The sequence below is a fragment of the Fibroporia radiculosa genome (assembly GCF_000313525.1).
Source record: "Fibroporia radiculosa TFFH 294 genomic supercontigs, scaffold17084, whole genome shotgun sequence".
Taxonomy (NCBI): domain Eukaryota; kingdom Fungi; phylum Basidiomycota; class Agaricomycetes; order Polyporales; family Fibroporiaceae; genus Fibroporia; species Fibroporia radiculosa.
Genome location: NW_012133495.1, coordinates 80,480 through 97,920, shown reverse-complemented (window position 1 = coordinate 97,920; position 17,441 = coordinate 80,480). Strand labels below are relative to the sequence as shown.

Here is a 17,441-nt window from a genome sequence, read left to right as displayed (position 1 = left end):
TACGCTGACCCCAAGTAGGCCTCGTGACGAACGTCACCGTGCGCAACATGTATCTAGACAACGTCAGTATTCCCATGCGGATCTACCAGACGGATAGCGGACTCCCGTTAGTACATATGCACTCTTACCCCGGAATGCGCTAGCTGATGTGCCAGCAGGGGCGACGCGCCATCGCGGTTGCAGTTCGCGAACCCGACGTTTACGAACTGGATGGGGACGACATCTGGGAGCACGAGTATGCGCGATCCACTCCGCTTCGTACATGTTCAAGCTAACGGCGATGAACAGTCATCGACTTCCAGTGTAGTCCCGCCGCCCCGTGCCCAGGAATGGTGTTTCAAGACATCACCATCACAATCCTGAGCGGCGAGAGGCCGACGTATGAGTGCGTGATCGTCGTGAGTGAGCAGGGCCTTCCCGGTATGTGTCAAACAGTCCCAGAAGTTGTGTCGTAGCTCAGAGTGAGTTAAGGTGCAACGCCACCGTCCAAACTTGATAGGTCTACTTTTCGAGTTGGCGTTTTCTGCAATGCATATAAGCGATGACAAGATATCAGTTGCTTCCGAATGACGAGCACTTGCTCACTGATTTATCCGCCGTTGCTAGATGGTAGTTGTACGATCTTGTGTTAGGTGCGCGCCCAAATGACGTGAGGGAATCTGTCGGACTTTAAGTACCATTGGATCACTGCTCAGCCCACCGCTCGGGCCATGCACGCAGCCTTCGCATCCCTGCGAAAGGATACGGCAACTGGTTATTGTGTAGAAATTTGACTATGGCGAGGGAGGTCGTTGGTAAGGGAAAGGCCCTACGATTTACTCATAGATCGTGTTGTGTTGGACAGACCGTGTGCACAAGGGACAGCATAAGATTTAGAGGCACCGTCTGGTATGATGCGGGCGATAGCCCGGACGTGATAGATGAAGTTGAACGTCTACAGCGTTCAAATACTCCTAAGTGACAGATGGTGGTATCAAGGATCATACGGCCAAGGCATGGAGTCATTGATCCCTATCAAATCGCTTAAAGGCGTGCTTCTCATATTCCTTAATCCTCGTCCTACGCCTCTTCGGTCTGTGCATAGCATCAAAGCGTCAGTATGTAGTCTGTATGTATGCGAGAGTAGAACTACATACAAGACAGGTACACGGGGCTCAATAAGAGCGCGATGTTGCATGCTGAGGAAACGATCGCGGAATAGGTTGCCTTCGGGCTGTACAAGACATCATTAGTACATAGCCAGCCAAAAGACAGAAGAGACCACCGACCTTTAATGCCCTTAAGCTCTCACTGAGATCCTCACTGAGTTGTACCTCTACTTCACCCTCGGGTACTTTGTGTTTCCCTAACTTCTTGCCCGCCAGCCCCTTCTTAAGCTCTTCCTCCATCACTGCCTGGCGTTGTGCACGCAGCCGCTCCTGTACAGCAAGGTTTCTGCTGAGAGCTTTCCTGAACGCTCTCGCCGAGTCAACAGAGGCGAGCATGCGCTTTTTGGCAATTTTATCAGCGATCGCGCGTCTCTGTTGAATATGTAAAGCTCGTCAAGATACAATGGATCAACTCAGTGGGCTTACCTCCGCACGCAGACGGTCGGCCTTTCTCCTCTGTTGCTTTGTCTTCCTATCCGGAACCTTCTTCACAGGTCGAGCTTCCGAGTCTGGCTCCCGCGCTGTGGAATCCACAGTATCGTCGGCATTCGAATCATCCACCTTCATCCCCGAGGCTACGCCGTCAATCTCTGCAAAAGCTGCAGTCTGACGTCCCTTTTCAATCTTTTCCTTTGTCTCCTCCAATTTTGACGCTTCTCGCAGACGGCGTTCTTCAATCTCATGCGCTGTCCGCAAAAGGTCCAGGTGCGAAGTGACAAGCGGGTTGTATGACGTCCCTTCATGTGGAGAAGGGACGGCTGGTAGTGCAATTGAGGAACGGGGATGAGGAGTTCTCGGATGCTATGTGAATAGAGAACCATAAGGCTTCACAACGCAGGAATCAAGATGGGCATGATCTTACCTTGGCTTTGACGGCGAAATCTACATCTTGCTCTCCCCACACATTGTAACGCCCACTCTCCCTCACAGCTTCACTCACCTCGAGCATCGCACTTCCGGCTCCAAATTCCGTCGGGTCCATTATTGCATTGAAAGGACCTCTACTAGGCCTCTTGCCCATCCGGAGCAGTCTCCCCTTCTCTTCATGTGTGAGAGCGGTTCTCTTCTTTGAAGCGGTAGGGCGCGAGTAGACGGCAGGAACAGCGGAGCGTTGTGAGAGGATTTTAGTTGAAGTCAGGAGGGAGGTGGAGAACTTGGGAACGGATCTTCGAACTGCGATGTACGCGCACTGAATATGGCTGCATAGTCCGACAGGAAGAAAATGCACCCACCACGTTCATCTCCCTTCACATCGACCTGGAATAATTCGTCGTTCGTCTTCTTTTGCAGGATCGACCTATGAGCATGCGTACATGAAATTCCTTCGCCCCGTTGTCGATAGCATTAGCGATGAGAGAAGGGCCGCTTACCCTGTGATTCTTTCTTCCGCCCGCAATCCCTCCATGCCTTCCTCAATGTCTCCAAGGTCAACATTTTTTCTCCAGGCTTTCTTCCCCTTCCGACTGGACTGATTATGTTGGGCAGGAGCACCGATGGAGCTTTTTTGTTTCATCGTGCTTCGAAAGGCCCGCAGAAAGGAGTGAGTGCTTCTGTGACACTTAACGACTTGCAATACTCTTGTCTGAGAGAGCCGTTCGATTTGTGCAAGCGCCGAATAATTGCTCGATCTACTTGGCGATGAAAAGAAAGATCGCTAGCGTCTATATAGCTGGATGTGGTGACATAAGCACATGCATTAATGGGGTAGTGGTAACCTGGGTCGTTGCCATCGACCCGCCGGGGGTTCGATTCCCCCTTAATGCAAACTGAACTTCTAGAATAGCTCCAGGCATATTTCTTAAGTGTGACTATATCCATTAAGTCGTTGTTCTGTCTTTTTCCTGATTTACCATAGTTGGAGCGCGGCACACTGACCAAGGTTTGTCATGTTTTTTAGTTATTGAACTCAAGATTGATCCCGCGCGGTCATGTATGCGAATCATACATGTTCCGGAGTCACTTGACACTTCAAAGCTCAGGCGAGACATAATTCTAGGCGGCAGCGAACATAGCTAGCCGAGTAATTCGGAACGGCGAGATATCGCGTCTCAACAAGTGGAATGCACTGCTCCATTGCGTACTAGATAAGGAATAAGGACGAGAGTAGTACTGCAGTCTACGTGCGTAACCAAGCAGTCTTGGCGATTTTCTTCAATCTCTTCTGCTCTTTGAATCGCTCCTAAGAAAACAGGTAAGCTATGGACAGAGGAGATCGAGATCACAACATACCAAATCCTTCTTGGTTGGTCTCTTTCGTTTCTTAGATTCCTCCTCTTGTGCCTCTTCGAGCTTGCGCGACTCTACCTCGCGCTCCCATGCATTGACGTCGAAGTAGAACTCGCTCATGCGTTTTGCGCGCTCGTATTCCGACAAATGCGACGGATCGCGGCCATCTGGCTTTGTGAATGCACCGGTACGCGCATTGAATTTGGCCGTGTAAGTAAACGCCGGATTCGAGGGACCAGCAGCGAGCGAGGGGTCGAGATGGGCCAGCGAGGGATCGATGCCCTGTGCAACTGCTGCGGCCTGAAGGTCGTACATGGCAGACATAGATGCAGAAGGGGTTGGGGGCATGGAGGTTGCTGTAGGGTCAACGGAAGCCTCCTCGGCGGGCGCAGGCTGGAGCGGATTCGTCCATGTGGTCTCGCCGGACTTGGTGTTGTGGAAGTAGTAGGCATTGTAGTCGGGTGACCAAATAGCTTGCCAGTCGCCATTGGTGGCCGTGGCTGTCGGAGGGGGCGAGGCACTGCTCCCAGCAGCAGAGGTGGATGCAGCGGCCTGCTCAGCCTCTGAGTCTTCCTGGGGCGGAGGCGAGCGGCCTGCAGAGTCGGACTGCTTACCGTCTACATGACCGTCGCTTTCGCGAGGCTGGGGGGAGGCCGTGCCCACGGGGTGAGGGGAGTCGGGCTGCGACGACATCTTGGGTTGAGAACAAGGTTGGGTCGATGCGCATTCGAACTCCGACCACCTCCAGATGGCCTGGGCGCCCTTAGCCCGACACAACGTTCCGATCTATATAGACGTACCGCCACTTTGACCGCCACCCGCCTTAGGTGTAATAGCATCCCTTTCCCCACACTCCCTTCCAGACCCGTCGCACCCCTCACATAGGAATTCAGGTCTCTCTCCCTTGCCTGCGCATGAATCACTCACTAACACCCGCCTGCATATAGCTACACTGGTCGACCCCACCATGCCTTCCTCCCCCGAACGTGAACATCCACAGTATATTCCCATCCCAGGGCAGACTCTACGCTCCGCGATGAAACATCCGTCTCGCCCTTCCACTCCCGTACAGTCCCCAGGTTCTCCCTTCCTGCGCTCTTCGCCGTTGCCCGGGCCCACATCTCTCCTCAATGTACCAACTTCGCCTTCGTGTTCGCCTTCCCAGTCTCTCGCCACCCATCAAGACCCACCGTCATTATCCTCGTCGCCTCTCATCCCACCACCCTCGCCGCTCGTGGCAGCCCAAGGTTACACGCCCAAAGTCTCCTTTGACACGCTTGAGAATCCTCAAGCAAGCATGTTCTCATACACCCTCCATGTCCAAAGCGACGGATACGCGCGTAATCGCGGCACGCGGGTCTTCCTGTGCGCAACCAGTCCGGACGAAAGCGGCCGCCAAGCGCTCGACTGGGCGCTCGAGAGTCTCGTTCAGGATGGCGACGAGCTCATTGTGTTCCGCGGTGTCGACACTGACGAATTGGGTAACCGTTAGCGACGTCATCTACGAACAGCACTGACTGAGTCCGCAGATAAGGACCATGACCAGTATCGTGAAGACGCACGCGAGCTGATGCGAGTCATACAGGAGAAGTGCGTTGAATACGATCCTGAACGGAAGGTACGCTGGTGTGGTCTCTCCACTCTCTCAAATACTGTCATGTCATTTTCCTAGCTTTCGATAATCGTCGAGTACATTGCGGGTAAAGTACCTCAGACGATTGATCGTCTGATCTCACTCTATCGCCCTGATTCTATCGTTGTGGGTACGCGAGGCCAGCGAGGTATGATGCAAGCATGGGGTGCCGCGTTCGGTACGCCAGGACGGATAGGAAGTGTCTCTAGGTGCCTGTCTTGTCTCATATACTTCAACTTTACCTAATCTGTTCTTTCAAAAGATATTGTTTGAGCCATTCCCCTGTCCCCATTATTGTTGTAAGACCTGAGGACAAAGTGCGGAAAACGATGGCGAAACGCCGCGCGGATCCGAAGCGGGGTCAGCATTTCGATGGGTATGTATAAGGTTCATGAGAGTCTGTCCCGTTCCTCACAAGGATCCCGTCCTTAGACTTACGAAGACGCGAACGCACAGCGGTAGCCTTTCCGTACCTTTTGTTGCAACGATGACTCGGTAGTTTGGATATTCAAATTTTTCTTTGGCAGGTCCCCTTTTTTATGGTACTGTACACTATGTTTAGTTTAGCTTATGTTATACTGTCGAAGATATATCGCTCATCCAGGATGATGGGCAAAAGGGATCTATTCATATCAAGCATGATATTCAAGGAATGATATAATTGATGTCAAAACATTCATGCACTGGAGTGTAGTGTACACTGTAAGTAGGGCTTGTCGAAGTAACAAAATTATCCTGCATTAAGGGGGAATCGAACCCCCGGCGGGTCGATGGCAACGACCCAGGTTACCACTACCCCATTAATGCATATGTTATGGACATATACATGCTCTCCATGTATCTAATACCCCTCGAAGTCAAAGATGCGTACTAAATGTAATTTACCGAACATCGTACTTCATGAGCTCCATACAAACAAACCCCTACATGAGCGATCAGCACTGGATAAGAATTGGGTATATGGTCCTAAGTAGAAAAGGCGCATCGAAGGTCTATGTGGCTGTCCTGCGGGTGGTAACTCTCGTCCTCGCCGTCCTCGTCCCAGCAGCGGGCGCCACATCCCCTTCCGCTGGTTGGTCTTCCGTCACAGCACGACTTCTCGTCGCGCTTCTTGTCGCCTTTGTCCTAACCGTAGCCGCGGCCTTCGAATTTGACGCACCTCCTCTCACACCCGTAGCGCCCACCGCAGGCTCATCCTCTCCTTGTGGCTCTGGTGTATTCTCCTTGTCCACTACTTCTCCGCCTTCTTCTGCGGCACTGGGCGTCGACTTTCCTGAGGATTCTTCCGCTGCAGCCTTTTTCCCAGCACTAGTCGTCGCACGCTGAGATCGTGTTGTGCTCCTACTAGTGCTCCCAAGGACCGGTACAGGAGTCCTCCGTCCGCGGGCTGATCGCGCTGCCGTCGCGCGCGTTTCTGCCAGCGGGGCAGGCGGAATAATCGGGGTGTCTGTTTCTTCTTTGATCGCCCCCACTGGAATCCGGCTGCGCGCAGTACGCCGAACCTTTGCTGCAGCCGGGACTGTCTCTGTGGGGCCAGCTTCGTCATCCTCCTCTTCCAACGGCTTTGACTTTGCACCTCTTTTTACTGTGCTAGGTTTCGCCGGTGGACCAGAGGGCGGGTCAGGCACCACCGGCGTCCGAGTAACACGCGTCCGTCGTACAGCTTTAGCAGCACTATCCGCTGTGTCTTCCACCGAAGGAGGCGAGTGTGTGGCTTTACGTGTACGACGTATCGGCTTTGCGGCTGGATCTGCCTCGTCTTCATTGGGTACCGCGCTCGCCACCTTTTGAGTGGAGGACTTTGGTTCAGTCGTGCGTGGCTACAGATAATCTGATTCAGTATAGCAGAAGAGCAATTCGGAATTACACTTAGCACCTCGTGAGGCTTATCCCCAATGGCTGTTTTTCGTGTCTTGGAAGGGAGAAGCATGGCGCTTTCCTGGGAGATAACAAGTTATGTCTGTATAAGAAATGTCCTTCCAGCAATGATGTGCCACCAACCTGGTCACTCTCTCCGGTTTGCATCCTAGTCCTGCGATGGACCGTTCGCACACCCTTCGCATCCAGTAGATTTGCATTGACTCCATCTTCGGCAACCGCTTCCAAAGTGCTCCCTGTAGTTTCCTTCGTGTGCACCGTAGATCGCGGTGTTCGCCGAGGCACAGATGAGGATGCTGCAACAGCTTTTCCTCGCACCATGCGCGAACGAACCGGTTTCGGGATTACAACTTCCTGTTCCACACTCCCGTCTTTCCGCTCGTCATCAGGATTAACAGGCTCTGGAACGGTCCGCATACGCCAGCCTACGGGCGTCGCGAGCATCTCCCCGACACCTTCAAGAGCAGAATCGCTCATCCCTTCCCTGGGACGTCCTTGTGAGAACATCTGCCGCACGCCATCCATCTGAGGGGTCCCTGCTTCAGGTCCTTGCTGGAAGAGCTCGCGCATTCCGGTAAATTTAGGCGTGGAAGGCTCCGCTGGCACCGAGAAGAAATGTCGCAAGTCATTCATCCGGGGAGTTTTGGGAGGTAGAAGACTTGACGAGGTGGGACCATCCGCCAAATCTTCCATTTCTTCGTCACCATCGTCTGCGACGGCTGCCTCGGCCATATTCTCTCCGTCCATGAAGCCGTCGTCGTGCTGCTCATTATCTTCGTCCTCCTCTTCAATGACTTCGATCTCCTGCTCACTTCCTGCTTCATCGTCATCCTGGCCTGCTAGTAGTGAGAATGTGCCTCTCTTCCTCGGGCTGAGCGAAACTCTCCGCTGTGTCTCCACTGCCATTTCCATACCCTGCCTGCGTTTAACGCCCTCGACCATCTGTCGCATACGCGCGAGGAGGACTTCAGTATCTTCCTGAACATCGTGCTCTTTCTTCACGGAAGTGCTGTCGTTCGGTTGTGCTGGCGTCGGATGTGGGTCACTCGTTGCCGTACTGAGAAAAGTGCTCTGGAGCGTGTCCTCTTTAATAGGAATAGTAGACGTGGATGCAAAGAGGGAAGGAATGATCGGTGTCGAAGGCGGCAAGAGCGTCGTTCGTCGAGAACCAGGAACTTGTCCGTTGAAAAAAGTGTCAGGAGTGGCCAAGGCAGAGCGACGGCGTTCACGAATTGCCTGTACTCTTCGTCAGTACAGCCTAGAGAGTCTGGCACGATCACATACCCTCCGCTCTTCCTCACTGACGCGTTCCCGTTTCATAGGTGTCGTGTGAGTGGTATGTTTATCCTCCATTTTGACGGTCGCGACTTCAGCCCCCTCATCTTCCTTCGCATTTGAAGTCTCCGATGGGACAACAAGTTCCGTTACTTTCCACGGCTCCACAACACGGACCCTCCGCGGTCCCGAAGCACCCAAGACAGAGTTACCTAACCCCCCGGGAGTGAATGCGCCGATTGAATAACGCACATGCTTAATTGGCCGTCCAACACGACTGTGCGCACTGGCCTGAGGGGTCATGAAACGACCGAGAGGGCGATTTGTCGGCACTGGCGAAGACACAGTATCCTCTAGTGCAAGTTCTTCGTCAATCTCGCCGGTTGTATCTCCTAGTGGCTCGTCCTTCGTGTCATGGTCGAAGTCATCATGCTCATCCTGATACTCCACGTCATCGCCGTTCACGAACTGATTATCATGCTCGCCTCTGTCTTCGCCCTCGTTGCCCTCGTTATCCTGGTAATCCCCAGAGGATCGAGGTTCAACCTAATCGGAGTGTAAGTGTCAAAAATCGCCAAAGAAAATGGGCATGCCTCAACCGATGAAGCTCTGAAGGCCCAGCCCAGCCCACTCTTCACAGCTTCGAGGCTTTTGCGCCAGCCGGACGTTGGCGTCCGTCGATGCTCTCGTTCGTCGCCCTCCCTTATCTCTTCATCATACTCTTGCATCTCTCCATCCTCGTCCTCCTCTTGAACATCTTCCATAGCTAGCTGCTCCCCTTCAACTATACTTTCCTCGACCTCTTCCGCCTCTATTTCATCTTCCCGTTGCATCTCTCTCCTCATTTCCGCACGCTGAGCAGAACGTATAAGCACAGCACGATGCAGCGATGGACGAGGAGGGCGGCGCACGGGAGTGCGTGGAGGCGCCCATAGTTGGGGAGGGACTGGCATTTGGGGGACTGAAGACGGTGACATATATGAAGAGGACGATTGAGGGGGGTCGATAACGGTGACATGATCAAGAATGACTAAATCGTTGTCTGACTCCACGACTAAAGGATGGTTGCTCTCCACAAGCACGATATCATCTTCTTTGCCCTCCTGGTCATCAAGCTGTTGTGGTGCCTCGGCTCTAAACGGAGCCTTCAGTGGTGACTGCAGCACACGTAGATTCGCACGAGGGTCGGTAGACGGGCGTGGTGTGAATACATGTGCGCTTTGTATCATGGACATACGAAGTGCCTTACGTCGTCGGCCGGGTGTATCTGCAGCAGAAGGGGTTGGTGGGAGCGCAGCAAGGGCAGGACGAAGATGCTTTGGGGGGTAAGCGAAGCGAAAACGTTTCTTGTGAATATCAAGCGTTGAATTGTTCGGCAAAGGAACTGTGGTAGGTGGCCCATCCTCAGATGTAGGAAAGACTGGGCAGTCATCTATGACTACGCCGTTTGTACCCAAGACGATCACAAAGGCCTAATGCATATGTCAGACTCAGCAAGCGGTACAACTAGAACCCATACCTTGTTATCCTCGTTGAAAACGATCTTGCAATGAGTAGCACTGACCGAAGGATAGTAGAGACGTATACTACAGCTAGGGTCACGTCCTAGAGTCATCTCTGGCTCGTCGATCGGGTACGACGCAATAATAGTGTCAGGTTCGAGGCGTTTAAGCAAAGAAAGATTCCCATAGCGGCCAACATCGCTTGCATCCATGTTTAAGTGTGAAAACTCTAGGGATTTACGCTCAGATTTAGAAACCAAACATCGGCACGGCTTGCTCAGCCCTACCTGTGGCCTGCTCGTCCGTAGTATGGCACTGTGATCACAAGTCGCCCAGCTCTGAGATCTTTGCGCACTGTCAACGCACGAGATAAGTCAGTCCGCTGTAGATAAAGCGACTATAGCGAGAAAGGAAACAGTGATAAGTGTGTAGAGGGCCGAGGCAGTTCAGACCTCCATTGGAGTTCAGGCTCAAACCAAATGAACACTCGCAGCGGCGCGATATCATGTGACCGCGTATATCTATGGACATTCTAGATATCAACTGAAAAGTGTCCCTCATATACCGAGCATTAATGGGGTAGTGGTAACCTGGGTCGTTGCCATCGACCCGCCGGGGGTTCGATTCCCCCTTAATGCAACTCTTTATTTTATGTTGGCCCAATATACGGTCGCTGCTGGTTACTTTTTGAAGATGATGACTATCATTGCTGTTTAACATTCAATTTTTAGGGTATGATGTGTCTATGAACTCCAATTCGCTCTTTCGTCTACTCCTCCGTCATTTCATCAGGTTGGTTCATTACTGTCGGACAATGAATGAGAAATGAAGTGATTGCCCTTGATCTGGCCAGGGCCAAGGAGTGGGCTGCACAGACATGACTGTGGCTGGCTGACAAGGAAAGTACACTGTCTAGAATGACCACTCACCTTCAGATAGAAATTCCAGGCAAACTTAATCTGAAGCTGAATGTCTGAGTGCTATGGATAGTAGTACTACGAAGTGAAGCTCCCCATTTGGCATTCAGACTCAGTAGGCTCAGACAGCATGGTGGGAAGAAAGATGGCTGTTGCCCCAGGCTCCTGCCCATCCGATCTCCAGGACAAGAGGGACTTCATCTCACCAGCAGTTTTTTGCAGCCACATATCACATGAACTTTTGATGATTTTCAAACTCTACGATCTTATTTTCCTGATCCTCCCTATGACAGGACGAGGGAAATAAGATTGTGGAGTTTGAAATTGTCACATGTTCACGTGAAATGTGGCTGAAGGGATGTGGCTGAAAGAATCCATTGGTAGGATGAAGTCCATCTCCTCCCGGAGATCGGATGGGCAGGAGCCTGCTGTTGCCCTTGGAGACGACTCGGAAGCTCAGGGAAATAAAATGAGAGATAACTAACTGAATCGAGGGCGGTTATCAATGAGGTACGACTTGATATACTCCAGTACTCTAGCGTATAATGCGGATCTGAAACTGACTCACCACTAAGGTCAGAGGGACACGTTTGGTTGCCATGCATGTATTTTAGATCCATAGACAAAGGAAGAGTCAATTGAAGATGCTGAGATAGCCTGTACAACGTGTGTAGCTGCAGGAAGGCCTCGAAGATCGAAGGCGCGAGCCCCTTCGGTAGTATCATGATGCTCAAAGACTGGATGCATTCTGAAACAATGCATACAAAGAACAACGCCAGACATACTAGACGACGCTTCGGGATACGGCCAATAGCTGTATCTGAAGTATAACTGCCGAGATGTAGAGGAGCCCAAACAGTTGTCAGCGCGACTCAGATTACAAGGCGAGAGGTTAGGATTGAGTAAGGACAAAGACAAGGAAGATCGCAACGAACACACGAGTGGAGGGACTTGTGTTTCGTCGAGCGGCGCGACAAGAGAGACCAGATGAGGAGAGGCCGATCTGCCACGTGTGATGGAGGCGAGACCGATACCGCAAGCGACACAAGCAAGTCGCCAAAACAGTCCATTCTCTTATTCCTCCTCGCCATATGCTACCCTCCTCGTCCATCCCCTCCTCACGTATAAGTATGCTTGCTCTCGGTCTCTCTTTCCTCACAGCATTCCCGGGTCTCACCAACCAGCTCCGCCTCACACTGCCGACGACTCATACCCCTGTTTAATATTTACCTCTTGCTAATTGCCTGCCATGTTCCAAGTCACGTCTCGTCCAGTTTCGGAGCTCACCCTCCCCATGTCTCACTCTTCTCCTGCATTGTCCCAGACACTCCATCTCCCCCGCCATCTCGCACGCCCCGCTTTCACCGACGTGTCGCGCGACGCTATTCGCGCCGTTGAGAAAGACCTCGCGGATACTCCCGTCCCCTACGTTAGACAACACTTGGCTGGCCAAGCTGAACAGTGCGTGTCTGTGTCCCTCCTCCTTTAGTAGAATTCTTACCCTCTTGCCCCGTAGAATGCGTGCCGCCCACTCGCTATTGATCTACCCGGACACCCTCCCCCGTGCCCGTCTTGCATCTTCCCTTGACGTCTCCATCCGGCCTGCGTCCGGCCATCTCAGTACCCTTGCGCTTCCCACCCACATGCTTGCCATTAGCTCCTCGAGGACATCTCCCTCCGCTCCGAACACACCCACCGCTGCATCTTTTCTGTCGCAAGCCTCTTCTGCATCGACTGTCTCCCTTTTCCCCGTGTACGCGCTTGTTCTCGCTGCGCACTGCGCACTGCTTCCTCCTCTACCGCGCGCCCATACATCCACGAACCGCAGTGTGACCGTGACCCTCCCCGTTGTGCCTCTCACCGTGCCCAGCGCCGAGACGTTCGGGCTTCTGTACGAATTTCTCCACACACAGCGCGCGGATACCCTTCTCGCTGCGTTCCTCCCGAGTCTCGCCGCGATGCTCCCGCCTAAGCCGACCGCAGGAACTTCTTCCACTGCCGGCAAGCCCATGTACGCCGCGCAGTTCAGCAATGAGAGTCTCCTGCGTCTAGCGCACGCGCTTGCTTCGAGTGCCGCATCGCATGCTGGCCCACAGGGTGCGCTCACCGCGTTGATGGGACTCACGCGCAGGATCAACGGCGTCTGGCGCAACGCGTGTGCGCTAGGTGTCTTCGACGCGGAACTCTGGGGCGTTATGGATGTCGCATGGGAGATCGTTCTCGCTGCAATGACGCGCGTGCACGAGCGCGAGCGGGCGTAAATTGGGCCTGCGGATATAATCTCCAACGATATAGAGCGCACAAGCTGGGCTTGTCTCACATCAAAAGAAAACCATCCTCATATCCGCCCTCGCATTCGAATTCTCTATTTTCTCCGTGGACATTTTCTCCTAATCTACAGCATCTTCTTCCGCTCACATCTCCTACTTATGCAACTCATTCCCATACCATCTACTACACTGTTTGCCGTGACATACCCTCTTGTATTGCCTTTGCCATTGTATCCTTACTGATAGTGCTGTTATGCCCTCATTTTGAGGGCCGCGTTCGAATCACTTTGTATTCTGTCTTACCTTTCGCTAGAATACGTTTGTTGAAATTAATTCGTTTTTCATCGCGAAAAGAACCAGCATCGAATATACTGACGATCGACTGTCCAAATAAGACAGCTGTTATCGTTCGCAAGCGGAGTGTTTCACGTGATCGTCACGCCTCCCTACTATGTAGTCACGGTAGTTAAAGTGCATTCGACTTCTGCAGTCGATGCCACATGCAAAAATGTCGGGAACTTAGCAGGCTACCTCCAGCTAGAAAACTCAAGTCCTTGAACGTGTGTGCGCTGCTTCACGTGAGTTCATATACGGACTGATACTTCTGCGACAGTTCAAGCACACCACACCTGGATCTATTGGAGTCCTGTTCGGAGCTGGAGTAGGATTTTATGTGGGCCCCCTCGATCCCACTCATCCCGCAGCTCAACTGCGTCAGTATGCTTTGCACAAGCTCCTTCCGCAAGTAAAAACTGGCAGCTTTACCCTCCGCGCAATACCTCAAGCCGCCTTGAACCGTGTGGCAATCCCATGGCCCAGCCCACCATTCAGTCCCGCTCCTGAAAAATGGCCCAACGATTCGAGGCTGAACGTCTCTATAATGAAGATTGTGAGCAAGAGTGTGAGCAAATCAGCTTGCGTCCGTTCGAAGATCGGGCTCCGCATCAAGACAGCTTTGTCGTTGATTGTGACGCGGGGCGCGGATGTCGAGCGGGATGTGGGAGGAGTTGAACGCATAGTCTTCAAAGAAGAAGATGTTGGCGCAACCTGGCTGCTCTCATGTGCGTATGTCCCTTGTGAACTGCTCTGAAATGCTCTCCTGAAAAGGCAATTGCACACGTCTAGCGTGGTCATATATTGTTCAGCCTACACTTGAAGTCTATCGCATGCCGTACGAAAAGCTCATTCCCTCTCTCCGCGTTGCCCTGAGCGCTGTCAAACACAAAGCTGACAAGCTGGATGCGTCTGAGTGGAGTCAAGCTCAAGATCCACGCATGAAGCGTTCGCCCAACTCGGCTGTTCATCGTTCATCCCTTGCCCCATCTCGAGGAAAGGATAAACGCAGCGAGAATCAGGAACCGGATTGCGGGCAGCACCCATCCGTTCGAACAACCCCTCTTGAGATCTATGCTCCGGCAAGCCAGACGGAGGAAATGGAAGCTCAGAGTCATTGGATTAGCCAGTTGTTATCATCTGCTGGCCAGCAAACCGAATCCGTCTATGACGTTGATACACTAGACGTAGGAGCTCAGGATGATGTGAAACTAGATCTTGAGGCAGCCCTGCCCGACGAGGTAACTGAACCGAGACCTGTCTGGCTTTCCTCTGCTAGTGCACAATTTCCCGGGGCAAAACCTCATTCTTTCCGATCATTACTGGCCTCGCTAAGAGATGAATCTTCCCCGGAACAAACAGAGCTGACGGGTGTTGGTGCTACGCAGGCAACCGATGTGCCAGGAAGGGTACGTTAACGACGCTGCTCGTGTGTATGCAATGATAACTATTTTAATACAGATGAGAATGCCTTCGGTGCCGTCTTCACCCATATACTTCCCATCTCAATTTAATCATAACCCTCGCAAGCAAAAGGGCTTGTCTGATTCTGTCAACACCACCTCGAGGAAAGATATTTCTTCGCGTCTTTTTCAAAATAAACCTGTCCTTTTCAATAAGAAGCTCAAAACTGTCTCCAAAAACACGAACGAAGGCAAATGTTCGAAGGAATGATGTCTATAGGAAGCAATGCAGCATTGCAGCTTGGATATCTTCTACTAGGTAGTGTGCATCCGTTCATTATCGATTGGTCGAGCCGTTTTGTATGCATACAATCGTCATGCTCGCTATGGATTGCATCATTTTGACATCAGAGGGATGTTTGGCTCAGAGTGATCATCGCATCCTTATTGCTGGCAAGCGAAGCCGTTCATTCTGTTGGTTCCCACCGGCGTCATTGTAGGTCTAGTGATATCGTTATGGAATTCAGCGTAACGTATTTAGATTCACTCTGATGTTCTTCGTTCATGGTGACATACGCGTGCGAGCTAGCCCTAACCCACAATCTACAGGAATTACCGCGGAAAAACCTTCGGGAGAAGTACCTTTTTGGCGTTGGTATAATCGTGTGACAAGAATGGATGATTTATCATCATGTTCACTGCGAAATCGGTATCGTTGATTTTTTTCAAAGCATTGTCTGGTTTGTTAGTTTCTAGGTCTTTTGTTCGCCTCGTGCCTCGCCATTTCTTATGTACTGTTCATGCATCTATAGGCTATGCGGCGCTACCGATGCTACCTCAGCGAGCATGCACTCAAAAGGGTGTGATCAACTTAAGCTGCGCGTCGTCCGACTGGCGCTCATCATGGAATTCGAACCCTAAGACACGCTGTATTTGGCTGATAGATATGGTATCCTGATATATAGTAGACTCAGAACCATTTGCCGATACCTGCATGTTGTGTCCTAGCTCCCAGCGCTGCCGTCGCCATCTGTGCTGACCTCAACCCGGATTCATTGTTTTTCAAAGACCGTAAGCCTATTTTCTATTCTCTCGAGTTCAATCTGAATCACATTCTCCGCACAGCATTGCCGTCACAGTTGTGCATCGCGTTCATCCTCGGGTGCCACAACGGTTTAAACGACGTCCCATACTTTCAAGTATCCGAACTTCGCGCTCTTCAGGCGGTCGTGCAGGTAGACGAGGCTATCTATAACGACAAGGGATCTGATGGATCATCCTGTCTTCCCTACGGAGGTTTTCGAACGCATCATAGATTTTGCGTACGACCTTGATGAATACTGGCCAACCACGCTGTGCCAATGCTCTCTGGTATGTAGAGATTGGCTGCCACGCAGTCGTCTGAACCTCTATGCAAATATCTCATTGCGCAGACGTGAAGATATCGAGCTTCTGTTACAAGTTTCCCGTCTGCCCCACATTAGCCCATACTTCGCCGCCACACGTCAGCTCAACCTTCTGGGTCCAGATTACAGCGATCCCGAATCAAAATTCGACGGCTCGAATCCCGACGTAACGTATCTTGCGCCGCTCCGGCTGGCATGTATACCTACACTGACCAATATCAAAGTGCTTCAAATCAGGGGCGGGGACTGGAGACGCGTTCCGCCAAATTTTGGCATGCACAAGCTATTCGCAAGCTTCTTGTCAGTAACAACACTACTTCTCAACATGTGCCAGTTCCGCAATTTCTGCGAACTGCAACAAATCGTCTGCTCATTTCCCCGGCTCCATTCTCTCGACCTTCGCTCTCCCGGCTGTCACACTGTCTATCCACCATTTCATGCAGTTGACAGCCCTGCTGAAACAGGAATGCTGCGAGGAAATGGTCACAGAAGGGTCTCACTGGCATATCTCCGAGTCGAGCAGTGTGATCCCAGCTTTTTCATAAATGTCTTTGCCTGGTTGACGGATACGAGGACGCCTGACTCGATATTGTCATTGCGAATGCAAAATCCCATGTTGAATCATTCATCGACATTCACCCTGACTCATTTCTTGGCTGCGGGAGATGCTTCTTTCAGGAAGATCGATATACCGTTATCGTGTATTCATGAGGGCAGTGGGGGTAAGCCTTAGGGACACAGCATCCGACCAGCTCGCTGATGTAGCACGTTTTCTTCGTAGCATTCCCATTGAGCCTCACATGGGCCAATCTGCTTTGGCTGAACTTGTCAAACATCACGACTGACTCGGCGTGTCTGTCGAAACTAGTCAGCCTCCTCAAGAACCTCAATGGACACGCCATTCTTGCAGTAAAACTGGGGGTGCTACTTCATTCACATCATACAGATGGTGGACTTCTGTTAGGGAACTGGGCAGAGCTGCACGACGCCTTGTCGGACGTTGGACACTTTCCCAGACTCACGTTGGTCAAAATTGTCCTGACCTTTGACGTGAAAGCCGATGGAATCCTTGAGAAATTGACCGCCCAGCTCCCAAAGCTATACGATCGGGGTGTTCTCAGGGTTGAAGAAGATCCTAACAACGATGTGAATATGCTGAACCGGTACATGCTAGATAACCCGGTGACTTTGGACGATCTCACAATATTCAGCTCACTCATCAGCGAAGTCGACCAAGGCTCAGACGTCGATGAGTAACCGCGCGCCACCCAGGTATTTCACTCGCCCCCAAATTCTTGGGAATCTAAGTTTAAAATCATTCTATATCTCGCGTGCGGATACATGGCTAGTGGTAGATCTCCGATAGCAAATTGGATAGTAGATATGATCGTGCATAGCAGGTGATGTAGTAAAATAAGCGCAAAGACATAGGCTGAAAGAGCGAAAGCAC

The 17,441-nt window shown here is 51.8% G+C and overlaps 8 protein-coding genes across 8 annotated transcripts; 5 read left to right on the top strand and 3 right to left on the bottom strand.

The window, feature by feature from the left end:
• Positions 1-47: 47 nt before the first annotated feature.
• On the top strand, positions 48-363 carry FIBRA_07871 (uncharacterized protein; the record flags this gene model as incomplete). Its single annotated transcript, XM_012329535.1, has 2 exons — positions 48-106; positions 159-363. The coding sequence occupies 2 exons, from the start codon at positions 48-50 to the stop codon at positions 361-363; spliced, it is 264 nt and encodes an 87-aa protein (XP_012184925.1).
• Positions 364-1,001: 638 nt separating this feature from the next.
• FIBRA_07870 (uncharacterized protein) lies at positions 1,002-2,661 on the bottom strand (the record flags this gene model as incomplete). Its single annotated transcript, XM_012329534.1, has 7 exons — positions 1,002-1,074; positions 1,137-1,213; positions 1,269-1,520; positions 1,575-1,949; positions 2,011-2,321; positions 2,381-2,445; positions 2,519-2,661. The coding sequence occupies 7 exons, from the start codon at positions 2,659-2,661 to the stop codon at positions 1,002-1,004; spliced, it is 1,296 nt and encodes a 431-aa protein (XP_012184924.1).
• Positions 2,662-3,264: 603 nt separating this feature from the next.
• Positions 3,265-4,067, bottom strand: FIBRA_07869 (uncharacterized protein; the record flags this gene model as incomplete). The annotated part of the gene is made up of 2 exons (XM_012329533.1): positions 3,265-3,327; positions 3,378-4,067. 2 exons carry the CDS (start codon positions 4,065-4,067, stop codon positions 3,265-3,267), a joined length of 753 nt encoding a protein of 250 aa, XP_012184923.1.
• A 274-nt stretch (positions 4,068-4,341) lies between these two features.
• Positions 4,342-5,253, top strand: FIBRA_07868 (uncharacterized protein; the record flags this gene model as incomplete). The annotated part of the gene is made up of 3 exons (XM_012329532.1): positions 4,342-4,855; positions 4,904-4,992; positions 5,047-5,253. 3 exons carry the CDS (start codon positions 4,342-4,344, stop codon positions 5,251-5,253), a joined length of 810 nt encoding a protein of 269 aa, XP_012184922.1.
• A 746-nt stretch (positions 5,254-5,999) lies between these two features.
• Positions 6,000-9,874, bottom strand: FIBRA_07867 (uncharacterized protein; the record flags this gene model as incomplete). Its single annotated transcript, XM_012329531.1, has 6 exons — positions 6,000-6,827; positions 6,884-6,946; positions 7,009-8,121; positions 8,170-8,706; positions 8,760-9,632; positions 9,680-9,874. The coding sequence occupies 6 exons, from the start codon at positions 9,872-9,874 to the stop codon at positions 6,000-6,002; spliced, it is 3,609 nt and encodes a 1,202-aa protein (XP_012184921.1).
• Positions 9,875-11,828: 1,954 nt separating this feature from the next.
• Positions 11,829-12,840, top strand: FIBRA_07866 (uncharacterized protein; the record flags this gene model as incomplete). Its single annotated transcript, XM_012329530.1, has 2 exons — positions 11,829-12,040; positions 12,096-12,840. The coding sequence occupies 2 exons, from the start codon at positions 11,829-11,831 to the stop codon at positions 12,838-12,840; spliced, it is 957 nt and encodes a 318-aa protein (XP_012184920.1).
• A 509-nt stretch (positions 12,841-13,349) lies between these two features.
• Positions 13,350-14,856, top strand: FIBRA_07865 (uncharacterized protein; the record flags this gene model as incomplete). The annotated part of the gene is made up of 4 exons (XM_012329529.1): positions 13,350-13,409; positions 13,463-13,910; positions 13,975-14,591; positions 14,644-14,856. The coding sequence occupies 4 exons, from the start codon at positions 13,350-13,352 to the stop codon at positions 14,854-14,856; spliced, it is 1,338 nt and encodes a 445-aa protein (XP_012184919.1).
• Positions 14,857-16,604: 1,748 nt separating this feature from the next.
• FIBRA_07864 (uncharacterized protein) lies at positions 16,605-17,248 on the top strand (the record flags this gene model as incomplete). The annotated part of the gene is made up of 2 exons (XM_012329528.1): positions 16,605-16,713; positions 16,773-17,248. 2 exons carry the CDS (start codon positions 16,605-16,607, stop codon positions 17,246-17,248), a joined length of 585 nt encoding a protein of 194 aa, XP_012184918.1.
• Positions 17,249-17,441: the final 193 nt, after the last annotated feature.